At 40.2% G+C, this 16,197-nt stretch overlaps 1 protein-coding gene across 1 annotated transcript in view; it reads left to right on the top strand.

The window, feature by feature from the left end:
- TBCK (TBC1 domain containing kinase) overlaps positions 1 to 16,197 on the top strand; it is a 458,935-nt gene that overhangs the window by 94,981 nt on the left and 347,757 nt on the right. The window contains exons 6-9 of the mRNA XM_073601952.1: positions 7,230 to 7,371; positions 10,850 to 10,910; positions 13,006 to 13,067; positions 13,514 to 13,575. Of these exons, the coding sequence (XP_073458053.1) occupies positions 7,230 to 7,371; positions 10,850 to 10,910; positions 13,006 to 13,067; positions 13,514 to 13,575 (327 nt within the window). The remainder of the gene's footprint in view (positions 1 to 7,229; positions 7,372 to 10,849; positions 10,911 to 13,005; positions 13,068 to 13,513; positions 13,576 to 16,197) is intronic.

Raw genomic sequence — 16,197 nt, 5'->3', positions numbered from 1 at the left:
AGTGCAGCCAGGCATGGGAATGCAGCTTGAGCAACATCATAAGAGAGCCATAGGGAATCGATGTGCTGCCCAGAAAAGTCATTTGGATTCCATGTGTATTTTGTTTCCTAGTACAGTTTTGGTGATGGGAGCAATTACCTGTACAAAAATATTTTTTGCCACTTTTATATTAAATTACAATATATTTTTTGCAGAGCAGATTTCTCTTTTAAGTACAGTTCCAAACAGAACTCATTTTTCTTGTTTTGGGTAAACTCCGTAAGGATTAGAACGTCTCTCAGGGTTTTATTGCCATCTGTCTGTTACATTGAAGAGAACCACCATCTCAATTTGTCCTGGTAAAATAGTGAGGGGCAATGCAAAATTTTACAGCTGTACAGGAGTAAAGGGTACATTTTCTGACAACTGTCATGGGTGGTATTTTGCGGAATTCTCAGTTTTTTTGTTTTGTGTCACTAGGGACAGCAAGTACTTAATCTCCCTGATGGGGGCACAGATGGCAGTTAAAACCTGACAACAGGCATTCTAACCCTTCCATACTCCATCCACTGCAAAAAAGATGAAAATAAGTTGTTGAACAGAACTGTAAACTCTATAATATCAATATGTGGCATTTCTGATATACAGTATCTCACATAAGTGAGTACACCCCTCACATTTTGTAAATATTTTATTATATCTTTTCACGTGACAACACTGAAGAAATGACATTTTACTAAAGTGAGTGTACAGCTTGTACAACAGTGTCAATTTGCCGTCCCCTCAAAATAACTCAACACACAGCCATTAATGTCTAAACCGCTGGCAACAAAAGTGAGTACACCCCTAAGTGAAAATGTCCAAATTGGGCCCAATTAGCCATTTTCCCTCCCCAAGGTCATGTGACTCGTTAGTGTTGCAAGGTCTCAGGTGTGAATGGGAAGCAGGTATGTTAACCACTTAAGGACCGAGCCTCCTTCTGAGATTTGTTGTTTACAAGTTAAAAACAGTTCTTTTGCTAGAAAATTACTTAAAACCCCCAAACATTATACATTTTTTTTTCTAACACCTTGGAGAATAAAATGGCGGTCGGGTCATTGCAATACTTTCTGTTACACCGTATTTGCGCAGCGGTCTTACAAGCGCACTATTTTTTGGAAAAAAATACACTTTTTTTAATTAAAAAATAAGACAACAGTAAAGTTAGCCCAATTTTTTTTTTTTTTTTGTATTATGAAAGATAATGTTACGCCGAGTAAATTGATACCCAACATGTCACACTTCAAAATTGCACCCGCTCTTGGAATGGCGATGAAATGCTCTTGCTCTACCGATCGCGGCAATACTTCATGTGTGTGGTTTGAACACCGTTTCCATATGCGGTCGCTACTCGCGTATGCGTTCGCTTCTGCACGCGAGCTCATCGGGAAGGGGCGTGTTTAAAATTTTTTTTTATTATTATTATTACTTATTTTACCTTTTTTTTTTATTTTTACACTGTTTTTTTTTTTTTTTTTAAATGTCACTTTTATTCCTATTACAAGGAATGTAAATATCCCTTGTAATATAAAAGAGCATGACAGGACCTCTTAAAATATGAGATCTGGGGTCAAAAATACCTCAGATCTCATATTTAGATTAAAATGCAAAAAAAAAATAAAAAATAAAAAAAATAAAAATTTGTCATTTAAAAAAATTATTTTAAAAAAAGGCCCTTTAAGAGCTGTGGGCGGAAGTGAAGTTTTGACATTGCTTCCCCCCAGCAATTGTATGGAGACAGCTGGGAGCCATCTTCCCCTCACTCCATACCCAGCTACAGTAGGTGACCGCGATATTGTGTCAATCTTGCTGCATTTATCGGCGAGATTTGACACCTGCAGGAGCCAGCGCCAAGATGGCTCACTCATCGGGAAAGGAAATGAGTGACAGGCAGTGCTGACAGCTGTCTGGAATGAATCCTGAGGGGGAACACCGCGCCAAATTTTAAATGAAAAAAAACGGCGTGGGCCCTTAGGTCTGGTATGGATTGTAAGGGGAACCCCCTACGCCGAAAAATCGGCGTGGGGGTCCCCCCAAAATCCATACCAGACCCTTATCCGAGCACGCAGCCCGGCCGGCCAGGAAAGGGGGTGGAGACGAGCGAGTGGCCCCCCTCCTGAGCCGTACCAGGCCGCATGCCCTCAAAGCACCTTGTCCCCCTTGGCCAGCGCGACATGCACAGTACCCTGTCGCCGAGAACCAACGCGATGGTATCGCGCTGGAAACACAATCTCGCAGTCAGGTACTGTATCAACATACCCAGCTAGTGACAGGAAGCGATCGCCGCTGCCGACGGCTCCAGTAAGCGACGGAGGGCACCGAATCGCGGCGGGAGGGCCCCTCTCTCGCTGCTGATAAAAGTGATCTTGCTCCGAATCCGCCTCAAAGACCACTTTTATCTTGTAGCGGACCACCCGCTGAAGAAGGGGATACCAGGGTTATGGCAGCTAGCTGCTACCATAACAACAATATCAACCTTCAAACAGCTGTCGTAAAACTGCGGCGGGCGGTCCGTAAGTGGTTAAATTTGGTGTTATCGCTCTCACTCTCTCATACTGGTCACTGGAAGCTCAACATGGCACCTCATGGCAAAGAACTCTCTGAGGATCTGAAAAAAAGAATTGTTGCTCTACATAAAGATGGCCTAGACTATAGGAAGATTGCCAAGACCCTGAAACTGAGCTGCAGCATGGTGGTCATAACCATACAGCGGTTTAACGGGATAGATTCCACTCAGAACAGGCCTCGCCATGGTTGACCTAAGAAGTTGGGTGCATGTGCTCAGCGTCATATATAGAGGTTGTCTTTAGGAAACAGACGTATGAGTGCTGCCAGCATTGCTGCAGAGGTTGAAGGGGTGGGGGGATAGCCTGTCGATGCTCAGACCATACGCCGCACGCTGCATCAAATTAGTCTGCATAGCTGTCATCCCAGAAGGAAGCCTCTTCTAAAGATGATGCACAAGAAAGCCTGCAAATAGTTTGGTGACGACAAGCAGACTAAGGACATGGATAACTGGAACCATGTCCTGTGGTCTGATGAGACCAAGATAAACTTATTTGGTTCAGATGGTGTCAAGCATGTGTGGAGGCAACCAGGTGAGGAGTACAAAGACAAGTTAATCTTGCCTACAGTCAAGCATAGAGGTGGGAGTGTCATGGTCTGGGGCTGCATGAGTGCTCCCGGCACTGGGGAGCTAAAGTTCATTGAGGGATCCATGAATGCCAACATGTACTGTAATATATTAAAGCAAAGCATGATCCCCTCCCTTCGGAGACTAGGCCACAGGGCAGTATTCCAACATGATAACGACCCCAAACACACCTCCAAGGCGAACACTGCCTTGCTAAAAAAGCTGAGGGTAAAGGTGATGGACTGGCCAAGCATGTCTCCAGACCTAAGCCCTATTGAGCATCTGTGGGGCATCCTGAAATGGAAGGTGGAGGATCGCAAGGTCTCTAACATCCACCAGATCCGTGATGTCGTCATGGAGGAGTGGAAGAGGACTCCAGTGGCAACCTGTGAAGCTCTGGTGTACTCCATGCCCAAGAGGGTTAAGGCAGTGCTGGAAAATAATGGTATCCACACAAAATATTGACACTTTGGGCCCAATTTGGACATTTTCACTTAGGGGTGTACTCACTTTTGTTGCCAGCGGTTTTGACATTAACGGCTGTGTGTTGAGTTATTTTGAGGGGACAGCAAATTTACACTTTTATAAAAGCTATAAACTCACCACTTTACATTGTAGCAAAGTGTAATTGTCACATAAGAAGATATAATAAAATATTTACAAAAATGTGAAGGGTGTACTCACTTTTGTGAGATACTCACAATGTGAGGGGTGTACTCACTTTTGCATACGCTGGCAGAACTGTATAGGTCTAGAAAAAGGTGGGCAAACAGAGTAATGCCTAAAATGTGCCAATAGACATGAGACAGGCTTCTGATCCAGCCATTTTTGTATATAAGGCACATGCACTCACTTCTGCCCAGGCTTCTTGGGTGAGATAGTGGTGAGACCTATGCTTTCTTCCCTGATACATAATCCCCGGAGGTGTCTGCTGGGAATTTCGGCCAAGCCTCAGGCAAACATTTGTGTTTATAATTCTGGTGGAAGACTGAGATGCCTGGATGATTGGATTCTTCCTCTATATCCAACTCCTTCAGCTGTCTGTCTGTTAAAGTGTATTTAAAACTTAAAACAAAAAATGTAATATATCAGCTTACCACTCATGAAAGGGTACTCCACTTCCATAAGAAAATATAACAAATAAAAAAAAAATATATAGCATTTACAAATGCTACACAAGCCATATTGTAGTTGAATGTTATAAATAATTATCTTTCCCTTTCAATCTACTGCGCTGTAATTTTCTCAAAAATTCAATGCAATATAGCAAACTGGCGGTGTTCTGTACACCAGTTTGTGTAGAGAAGGCCACCAAGAAATGTAATTTACTGCTTATATGATTAGCTCTGCACTAAGGTACAAGTAAGATTTTAGGCTTCCCTTGCAACAGAAATGCCAGATTTGGTCAGATACCTGCCAAGGCTGGGTTTACACTTTTGGCAGAGCTTGCTGCTCCTCCTCTGTTTTAACCTTCTAGATCCCAACCCACACACACAGTTACACGGCGGTTGCAGCTTGGCACCATTCATTTAAGTGAGTAGCGTTCAGCAGTGGTACTGCCCTTCAAATGTGAAAGGGTAACTTATTTTTGCTGCATCATGTATAAACTCCTTCTGGCTGCCTTTGGAGCTTGGGAGACTGTAAAAATGTGGCTCAGCTGCCTGTTGTTACCACCACTTCCACCCAAATGCAAGTGTAAAGGAGTCCTAAGGGAGCATTGCTTCTTAAGGAATGCAGACATGTTTCTCATCAGAAGACTACTCCAGGTGATTATAATAAACTAGACCCCTCCATTCAGCGACATGGTCAAACAGGACATGGTCAAACTAACAGCTATTTTTTAAGCCCCGGTTCACCCTTCTGGGACTTATCATGCGACTTGTGACACATAAAATTTCATGACAAGTCAAAACACATTTATTTCAATGGGTGCCGTCTTAATTAAAGCAACTGAAGTTGCAGCGACAAAAATAAAAAGGTTCCTGCGCTTCTTTTCTGCAACTTTGGTGATTTGAATGCCATAGGCTGCAATGTTACATCACAAAAGTCTCAAGAAAATCGCAAGCAAGTTGTACGGTTTTGGGATCGCAGCATTGTGAACCAAGCGTTAGAGCAGAAAAGGTAGGAAGACGCAACAACGTTTGTACATTGGTCACCCGGAAGATTTTTTTTTTTTAACAAAAGTGGAGTTACTTTTTAAAGGTGGTGGCTGCATTAATTTTCTTATCTTAGTTGTACAGTACAGGACATAGACTGAATACTCAATGACATACAAAACAATCTCCTGCGCTTGGGGGCTTAGTCTATATAAGTGGTGCAATAAGCCCTTTGCATTTGCATAGAATGTCACTGGTCTTGCTGCCCTCCTCAGAACAACGGGCATCCTTGAAGCTGGAACATAGAAAAAAAAAGGAGGGCGCACCGACCTTGTGCATTACCAAAGGTAAAATTTATTTAGATTTAACAGCAATGATCATACTCACATACAAACGTGATTAAAAAAAAGCCTTGTCAATACAACAGCAAAGTGAACATTGGTCACCCAGAAGATCTTTTTTTTTAACAAAAGTGGAGTTACTTTTTAAATGTGGTGGCTGCATTCATTTTCTTATCTTAGTTGTACAGTACAGGACATAGGCTGAATACTCAATGACCCTGGGTTATAGGCTTGTACCTTTAGGTGATTGGAGACTGCCAAGCTTTTGAGGACATGCCCTATTGGTGTCTCCTCTATAACCCTACGCTACTCTGTGAGTTCTCTGTTTTTTTCTAGTTTCCCAAGTTGATGGATCTCTTCTTCCTTATGGAGAAATCACTCTTAGCTTAACTAGTTTATTAAGTTTGCTTCTGATTCTTCAGTCAACTCTTTACTGTCTTCTGATGAAACCATAGAGACAGTGCATCTGAATCAGTGCAACCTCCATAAAACTTTGAGAGGAAAATAAATTGTTTCTGCAACTGTTTAAAAAGTGAAAGTTGTATTTAGGCTTTGTTAGTCACTTGTTTAAAGTTTATCTAAAGCTTGTAGTCCATTTAACACAACCTATTCAGACAATGCTGCTGTCCAAGGGTGTCTCTGTAGCTTCTTCATAGATAGAGAAGACGCCCTAATACAGGAAGTGTGTTACTGGGCAGATCACCAGGAGAAAGTAAAAAAAAAACAATAACATCATAAACAAATGCAGCCACAACATCTAAGGATTGGTAGGTTGCAACAAAATAAACTTTAGTTTTTGGGTTTAGATTAATTTTAAGGTAAAGGTACACGCATCATGGTATGCCATGCTTTAGATTTATCCAGCTCTGTATATGTCTTAATTGTGTTGCTCAACATACTGCTCTTTTACTAAAGTTAGACTTTGTCAGCCATTTATTTTAAGCCCATCTAACACTACCTACTCTAGACAGTTCTGCTGTCCATTTGTTCCTCCATAGATAGAGGAGACACCCTAAGGCCCCTTTCACACTGGGGCGGTAGGGGGCGTCGGCGGTAAAACCGCTATTTTTAGCGCTGTTTTACCGCTGTATTCGGCCGCTAGCGGTGCGGTTTTAACCCCCCGCTGGCGGCCGAAAAAGGATTAAAACCACTCGTATAGCGCGGCTATAGCCGCGGTATTGCCGCGGTATAGCCGCGCTGTCCCATTGATTTCAATGGGCAGGAGCGGTGAATACAGTGCTCCTTCACCGCTCCAAAGATGCGGCTGACAGGAGATTTTTTCTTCTCCTGCCAGCGCACCGCTTCAGTGTGAAAGCCCTCGGGCTTTCACACTGAACAAACAGCGGAGGCTGTTTTGGGGCGGTTTGCCGGCGGTATTTTTAGCGCAATAACGCCTGCAAACCGTCCCAGTGTGAAAGGGGCCTAAGACAGGAGGTGTGTTACTGACCACTTGGTGAAAAAAAAATCTAAAAAAGAAAATCACATCAATCTAAGGATTGGTAGGCTGCAATATATTTTTGTTTTTTGGGTTTAGGTCCGCTTTAAGGTAAATCTGCAGATGGCACGCTATGCTTTCGTTTTATCGGTGTATATCTCTGTATACATCTTCATCCTGTTGCTTTTCATACTGCTCTTTTCCAGATATCCATCATACTTGGCTCCGGAAGTCATTGCCCAAGGGATTGTAAAACCCAAAGATCCCACTCTGCATGAACAGCCTCGACCCTCTGGACCAAAATCAGATGTGTGGTCTCTGGGTGTGATTTTATTTGAGCTATGTGTGGTATGTGAAATGCTTCTGTTTCTCTGCTTTGATTGCTGCTTTTAGTTGGATGGATATGGGGGAAGTATTGAGACCAGCTGGTATATTTTGCGGTCAGTGGTTGAAAGGGGATTTCCAGTGGAGTGTTATTTATCTGCAGTAAGTAGCCTCTGACCTAAGTGTTATAAAAGCAATGTTGCTGCTCTGTGCTTTAGTGATATATTGTAATGCCATATGATATGAGTGATATGAAACTATTGTCAGACAGACTGTCTCCTTCCACCCACCAAGAAAACACAGCTGTTTCTATCTATACTGTATATTGTAATCACATTACAATATTAATCACAGCAGTAAATAGATAAGGATAAAATCTTTAAATGTGTGTGCTTAATGTTAAAATATGTATGGTTTAAATGAAATGCTACAGATGTTTGATTCCTGCCATAACCAAAATATGCTAAATGCATAGAAGGTGTTTCTGTAGACCTCAGAGAATAGATTAAATGGTAAACGGAACCAGTTTTTTTAACGTGTTCAGTCTGCCTAAAATCAATATTTTAGTATATAGGTGATGAAAATGCTAGTTACCTGGCTGTTTCTAGATTCAATATTTTTGAGTCACAGATGTGGGAGAAGCATGGTACCCATAATATAATTGGTTACTGTGAGCAACACAAACTCTGTGATATTTTTTTTATTTTTTTTGTATTATTTCAGGCACTTTAATTTATAATGCCCAATTTTAGAAAGAAACATTATTTAAAAGTGTCAAGTGCATGTGTTAAGGCATCCAGCAATAAACTGTAAATCTAGCAGACTGATAACACTTTAAACATTTCTGACTTCCTGGGCAAAAGTATTTTTTCCTACCAGTCTGCCTTGGTTATGTTTACTGAATTTTTGTATATAATGGTAATATATGCTAAGTTTAATGGCCCCACAAATTACACATTACTGTGTCTATTAGGGTTCTGCCAATATGGCACATTGGCCTTTTCTTTTCAATAGATTTTTTTTATTGAGTTCTTTCAATGTTACAAGGTTGGAGGGCAATAAAAGGGAACACCTAAGGTATACATTCTTAAAAAATATACTGTAAATAAGTGAGCAAGCAATGCATCCCTGGTAATAGGCGTGCAAACTATAAGGAGACTAAGGTAAAGAACTAATGCATCTCCTAGCTAACCTTGATGAACTGTGCTCGAGTTTATCTGGTCTTTGAAAAGACTAAGCAGAGAAAAGGACTGAAAAAAAAGAGAAGAAAGATGATAGAAGGGAGAGGTAGGGGTCAATAGTACATGGGGTAGGGAAGACAAGGAAGAAGGCAACCCATTACTGACTTGGGGAACCAAAACCCTAAAAAAAAACCCTTACCATTTATATTTATGGGAGGAAGTATTTAATTTAAAGAGCCCAGATCTTGTCAAAGGTTGCTGTTCTAACCATTTCACCATCATTTTTTCATAAATCATGGTCTCTTTAAAATCCTGTTCTTCACCTCATAGACATTCTGGACTGGAGATCTCCATGTCTTGGCAATTCTGCTTATTGTCTGTAAAAATGAATACCATTAACTTAAATTGAAGAAATGTTATTTGTTTATTATGAGTAGTGCTTCTCATGGGTCTGTGTTAAGTGGACAGCCCAGAATGATGGTGATATTTAGGGATGCACAGATACCGTTTTTTAGGACCAAGTAAGAGTACCAATACTTTTTCTCAAGTACTCGCCACTATCAATTACCAATCCCCATTTTTAGTGTCGTGTGACATATTATTAAATAAGCTAATATATTAATCTAATACTAAATCAATTTTAGGTGGTCCTGTTTATTTTATTATTAAATTATTATTATATTATATATTGCATTTTGAAACGCATCCGATTCGCTTGACATGTGAACCAAAGCTTTCTATGGAGCGGGTTCACATACAATGGGTATAAAAAAGTCTACACACCCCTTAAAATGTCAGGTTTCTGTGCTGTAAAAAAATGAGAAATCATGTCAGAACTTTTTCCACCATTAATGTGACCTATGAACTGTACAACACAGGTAAACAACAAACTAAAATCTTTTAGGTGGAAAGAAGTAAAAATAAAAAACTTAAATATTATGGTTGCATAAGTGTGCACACCCTTGCACTAATACTTTGTTGAAGCACCTTTTGATTTTATTACAGCACTCAGTCTTTTTGGGTATGAGTCTATCAGCATGGAACATCTTGACTTGCCAATATTTGCCCAATCTTCTTTGAAAAAACATTCCAAATCTGTCAGATTGCGAGGGTATCTCCTGTGCACAACCCTTTTCAGATCACCCCACAGATTTTCATTCGGATTCAGGTCTGGGCTCTGGCTGGGCCATTCCAAAACTTTAATCTTCTTCTGGTGAAGCCATTCTTTGTTGATTTGGATGTACGTATACTTTGGGGCATGCTGAAAGATAAAGTTCCTCTTCATGTTCAGCTTTCTAGCAGAAACCTGAAGGTTTTGTGCCAATATTGACTGGTATTTGGAACTGTTCATCTACCTTGACTAAGGCCCCTGTTCCAGCTGAAGAAAAACAGCCCCAAAGCATAATGCTGCCACCACCATGCTTCACTGTGGGTATGGTGTTCTTTTGGTGATGTGCAGTGTTGTTTTTGCGCCAAACATATCTTTTGGAATCTTTCAACCTTGGTTTGATCAGACCATAACACATTTTCCCACATGATTTTGGGAGACTTCAGGTGTGTTTTTGCAAAATTTAACTGAGCTTGGATGTTTTTCTACGTAAGAAAAGGCTTCCGTCTTGCCACTCTACCCCACAGCCCAGACATATGAAGAATACCGGAGATTGTTGTCACATGTACCACACAGCCAGTACTTACCAGATATTCCTGCAGCTCCTTTAATGTTGCTGTAGGCCTCTTGGCAGCCTCCCTGATCAGTTTTCTTCTCGTCTTTTCATCAATTTTGGAGGGACATCCAGTTCTTGGTAATGTCACTGTTGTGCCATATTTTCTCCACTTGATGATGACGGTCTTCACTGTGTTCCATCGTATATCTAATGCCCTGGAAATTCTTTTGTACCCTTCTCCTGACTGATGCCTTTTAACAATGAGATCCCTCTGATGCTTTGGGAGCTCTTTGCGGACCATGGCTTTTGCTGTAAGATGTGACTAAGAAAATGTCAGAAAATACCTACTAGAACAGCTGAACTTTATTTGGGGTTAATCGGAGGCACTTTAAATGATAGCAGGTGTGTACTGACTCCTATTTAACATGAGTTTGAATATGAGTGCTTAATTCTGAACACAGCTACATCCCCACTTATAAGAGGGTGTGCAGCCACATTATTTTAGTTTTCTATTTTTATGTTCTTATAAAATAGATGCAGCAGGAAAACATATGTATTTTTTTTTTCAAGTAAGTTTGTTTGTAGTATATAGACTTACATTTTACAAACTATTTATGAGTGGTCCTGTCTAATAAACATATTCCTCCTTTTTTTCAGGGAAGGAAATTATTTCAAAGCCTTGATATAGCTGAGAAGCTAAAACTTATACTTACACTGGGTATGTGATAAAAGCAGATAAATTCTTATACAGTTGTGTTAAAAATTTGAAACCTAAAATCCTTGCAAATAGAAACAGTCATGGGAAAAAATAAATACGCAGTGCTCATTACGAGAAATAATTAGGGGGAGTGCTGCACATTTTCTTTGGTTTCTATATTTATTTTCCATGTGAAGTGTGAGCAAAGCTCCTAATAATAGTTTTTAGTTGGCTCGCAGTGAAATAAATTTATATACTGTACATATGAAAATTAAGTACACCCCTGGAAATTGATGATTTTATCAACATGGTTGAAAAGTTAGCTATTTATTGAAACCTGTATAGTGCCTATAGATAAAGATGATATACTTGAATTTTAACTTTGCCTTTTCAATCATTTATTCAACAAAAATACCAATAGATGCAATAGTGTACTACGGAAAAAGTAAGTATACTCTTGGTCTCAGAAACTGGAATTTCTTTGGCAGAAATTACTTCTTGTAAATCTTTGGCATAACTGCCAACCAATCTCTAACATTGACTTAGCAATGTTTTTGACCACTCCTTCATGCAGTCCTTCAGTTGAAAAATGTTTGTAGGTTTTTTTGCATGTACTGCCCATTTCAAATCCCCCACAACATTTAAATGGGATTCCTAGGAGAGCGTTGATACAACAGTTGTTCATGTCTTCTTTTTTTTAGCCATTCCTTGGTGCAATGAAAGGTCTATTTCCTGTTCAAGCTCAACTTTTAGACAGAGGGCCTAAGCACACATCCATATGAAGCAGAATTTATAGTTGCCTCAATGACTACAAGCTAGCTAGGCTCTGAAGCAGCAAAACAGCCCCAAACATTTACAACACCATGTTGCTGTGAAGTTCTTCCGAATTGCTGTCTTCAGTTTGCACCAAGCAAATCCACTGTAAAGGCCCATACACACGATAAGAGCGGCAAGGATGTGGAATTCCCTTCCACAGACGGTGGTCTCAGCGGGGAGCATTGATAGTTTCAAGAAACTATTAGATAAGCACCTGAACGACCACAACATACAGGAATATACAATGTAATACTGACATATAATCACACACATAGGTTGGACTTGTGTCTTTTTTCGACCTCACCTACTATGTAACTATGCCTTGTTTTTAGAGTTGCAAACTTTGGGCATTATTCTAATCCTTATTTTACTGAGTGGTAGTTTAGACCCCTTTCACACTGAAGGCGCGTTGCAGGCGATTAAGTGAAAAAAAAAGCGCCTGAAAAGCGCCTCTCATGCCTTCCTAGTATGTAATCCTGAGTGCTTTCACACTGGGGCGGTGCACTTGCGGGATGTGAAAAAAAGTCCTGCAAGCAGCATCTTTGTAGCGGTTTGGGAGCGGTCCCAAAATGCCCTGCCTATTGAAATGAATGGGCAGAGCTGCCGAAGTGCCTCCAAATCACTTCGGCAGTGCCACAACATGGGCAGTTTTAACAATTTGTTTGGTCACTAGTGGGGGTTAAAAGCGCTCTGCTAGCTAAAACGTCGGTAAAGCATCGGTAAGACTAGCGGCGCTTTACCACTAACACGGCCCCAGTGTGAAAGGGGTCTTACTGGCCTAAAACATGAATCCTGTCCCTGTACTTGGTCTGCATTATGTATACTAAACTCCTATGTACCTCTTCTAGGTAAACATTCAAAATGTAAACATTTATTGCGTAAAATCGGTCATGTACAAAGTGTTTGGTCCTTCTCCTGCTGACACATGGACATGAATAAAGTGTTGCACAGCACTTCTTATATATTTAGTACCTCTGCACAGATAGGTATGTCTATCATATGCCAGACTGCAGTTCCTGGACAGTTTCTGCAGAGACCACATTACTTTTCTTACTTTGTATAGGACACGGCCTCTAATATATCTGCAGCCGGGCCATTTAATGGAATTTCAACACCTGCCTATCAGTGAGAAAATTAGGATCCACACAGAATCATGAAATCTTCTTTGGATTTAAATTTTAGGGGGATAATCTTTCCATGCTACCAAAAAAAAAAAAAAAAAACAAGCTTGTTTTTTCATAGCTCCAAGTTTTTATGTGAATGTCTTGGTCCTCATGTTCTTGTTATTTTGCTCCCTCAGGCTGTGTTGATGACATTGTGACCGTGCTCGCTGAAGAACATGGATGTGTGGAAGTGATAAAGGTCTGTGAATCAGTTTGCTATTCCCAGGAAATTGCTGGCAGAGCTGATGTCATGCATTTTAAAAGCAGAATGTTTGCAGTATTTCCCCTAGGTGGTGCTGTAGAGAACATGTGATTCCCATTTGATGAATCTTAGCAGGTAGCTTCTCAGCTCAGCTATAATAAGAATGAAGTTGAATTGATCCTTTTTCTGTGGCTGAAATAGCTGCCTGCAAATGGCTGTTACAATTGTGCGAGGCTTAGATGACCTGTAATGATTCAGCAAAACATGACCACCTTTACTGTAGAATAATGCTAAATGAATGCACAGAATGTGTTGCGTCCGGAGTGCTAAACTAAAAAAAAAAATTAAAAAAAATATACATAAATATATGTTTAAATAATATAACATATGTTACTTTGATGCGCAACTTCGTGGTTATATTTATGGAATGTTATTTTTCTCAGAATCTGCCAGAAAATGTCTTAACGTTACTGAGAAAATGTCTCACATACCACCCATCTAAAAGGTGAGTACTGGGTAGTAATACTAATTACATCTGTTCTTTTCCTGGTTAAAGTGACATTAAAGCCTATTTTTTTGCAGATGATAATAATATAACTTACATGTACGGAGAGTGGGTGGCCTCACAGGACAATATAAGATATGTACAAATCTATAGAATGTACCATCATCCAAAATAAATTGAAAAAAGATATTTGGGAGTGTGGGCCCCACCCCAGACTCACCAAGAAAAAGGGGGCAAGTGGACTATCTCGGTACATATGAAGATAGTATGCATTGGTGGTACAAAACAAATATAAAAATTTTTCAAAATTTATTGATACAAGATAACAGAAACAACAAACAATGCTAAAAAAACACAGATGACATGGTATTTCAACTACTTTTGCAGGTTTGCCGCTTCACCAGGAAATACATCTGCGGATGAAATAGAAATACAATAATATAGAGAAAATCCATGTTGGGGCATATTTACAAAATCATGAAATGGGGAAAAGGGTGAAGAAATAATCAATATATAAGGCTGCTTACCCATGCTTCGGTATATGCAAGGTGCAGAGCAACCCGGCAAGGTCTCCCGCGGCGATTGGGAAAGAGATATATGAGATCACCAAATGGCTAGCATCTTAAAGTGGATGTAAACCCAATGTCATCCTTTCTAAACTACTGCCATAGGGGTTATCTATAAGGATATACATGCCTCCTGCATGTATCTTTACCTGTCAAATGTCTTCCCTCTGTCTGTTATTAGACCCAAAAACCTGCATATTCTGTGGGTAGGTCTGTTGTCTGGAGCTCGGTGGGTGGAGTCGTGATGTCAGTAGACTCCCCGCCCACCTCTACACTCCCCTTGTCAATATGCATTTTCTCCTGTGTATTTCTCATACTGAACTTCTGCTGAACTTCTGCTATGATCTCTAACATCCAGTGAAAAGACAGGAAAGTAACCACATGACTTCAGCATGCCAAATCATGCTGAGGTGTGGAACAGCCAATCCTTGCAGAGCTGCTGAAGACAGGAGTGGGGGAGGGATTTAAAAAGTCATACCTGTGTCTTAGGCTGTCACTCACAGCAAGGGGGAGTATTTGACAAAGTTTTTCTCAGTTTGTCAAGATTTTTCTCACTGAACAATAAAAAGAGGATTGCTCAGAGATGGATTAACTCTGTGTGGCAAGACTGGGCTCAAATGATAGGAAATCTTATACTCTACATTATGATAAAAAAAAATCGGGTTTACATCCACTTTAATGAAACGGTATAAAAGATGGGTAATATCAGGCAAATGCCCAAAGTCATGAAATTGTGCAGGCCACAGTGGAAAATTGAGTAATAAATTTTGCTGCACACTCTCTTTCACCCATATTGCATGCACCTGGTATCACGTTCACATCAAGTCATGAAATTGTGCAGGTGTGAAAAGAGACAAGGGCCACAGTGGAAAATTGAGTAATAAAAATTGAATTGTGAAAAAAGGGGACCAAGAAAGAAGACCAAGCAAGTGGATAAATGGAAAGTAAAGAAAAGAAAAAAAGAAAAGGCAGAAGATAAAGAAAGAAAGAAGGATGGTCAAAAGAAAGAGAGGGGTAAAAAACCAAGATGAGAAAGATGTGAATCCTGAGACCAGGAAAAGAGCTGGATAAAAAACCTAGTGTGTGCATTGGGAGGCTGAATAGAAAGGAAAACCAAAAGAGGTGTGAACGTGATACCTGGTGCATGCAGTACAAGTGAAAAAAAGTGTGCAGCAATGAGCCTGAGAGTATAGACAGACAAGGTGCAGTGATGACAGGGGTTGATATTGTGTGCATTGGAAAACAAAATATGAAAGCAAACCGATGTGAACGTGATACCAGGTGCATGCAATACGGGTGAAAGAGAGTGTGCAGCAAAATGTATTACTCAATTTTCCACTGTGGCCTGCACAATTTCATGACTTTGGGCATTTGCCTGATATTACCCATCTTTTATACCGTTTCATTCAAATGCTAGCCATTTGGTGATCTCATATATCTCTTTCCCAATAGCCGCAGGAGACCTTGCTGGGTTGCTCTGCACCTTGCATATACCGAAGCATGGGTAAGCAGCCCTATATATTGATTATTTCTTCGCCCTTTTCCCCATTTCATGATTTTGTAAATATCCTACAACATGGAATTTCTCTATATTATTGTATTTCTATTTCATCCGCACATGTATTTCCTGATGAAGCGGCAAACCCGCGAAACTAGTTGAAATACCATGTCATCTGTGTTTTTTTAGCATTTTTTGTTGTTCCTGTTATCTTGTATCAATAAATTTAGAAACATTTTTATATTTGTTTTGTACCACCGATGTATACTTTCTTCATATGTACCGAGATAGTCCACTTGCCCCCTTTTTCTTGGTGAGTCTGGGGTGGGGCCCACACTCCCAAATATCTTTTTTCATAACTTACATGTAGTTGCTGTTTTTACTTAAAAATACCTCTTTTGTGTATACTTTTGAAGGTGTACCCTGCTAGTCATTCTCTTTGCCAGCAATAGGTTACAGACAGTGTGAGATGTTACCCTGCCTGTTGTATATCTTCTGCTATTAGAATAGACCTGCTGTAGAATATTGAGTACAATGAACCCTTTACGGAACTCACTT

Source organism: Aquarana catesbeiana, linkage group LG01 (genome assembly GCF_042186555.1).
Source record: "Aquarana catesbeiana isolate 2022-GZ linkage group LG01, ASM4218655v1, whole genome shotgun sequence".
In the NCBI taxonomy this organism is placed as follows: Eukaryota; Metazoa; Chordata; class Amphibia; order Anura; family Ranidae; genus Aquarana; species Aquarana catesbeiana.
The sequence above is the reverse complement of the archived record's forward strand: the minus strand, read 5'-3'. Positions and strand labels throughout refer to the sequence as shown.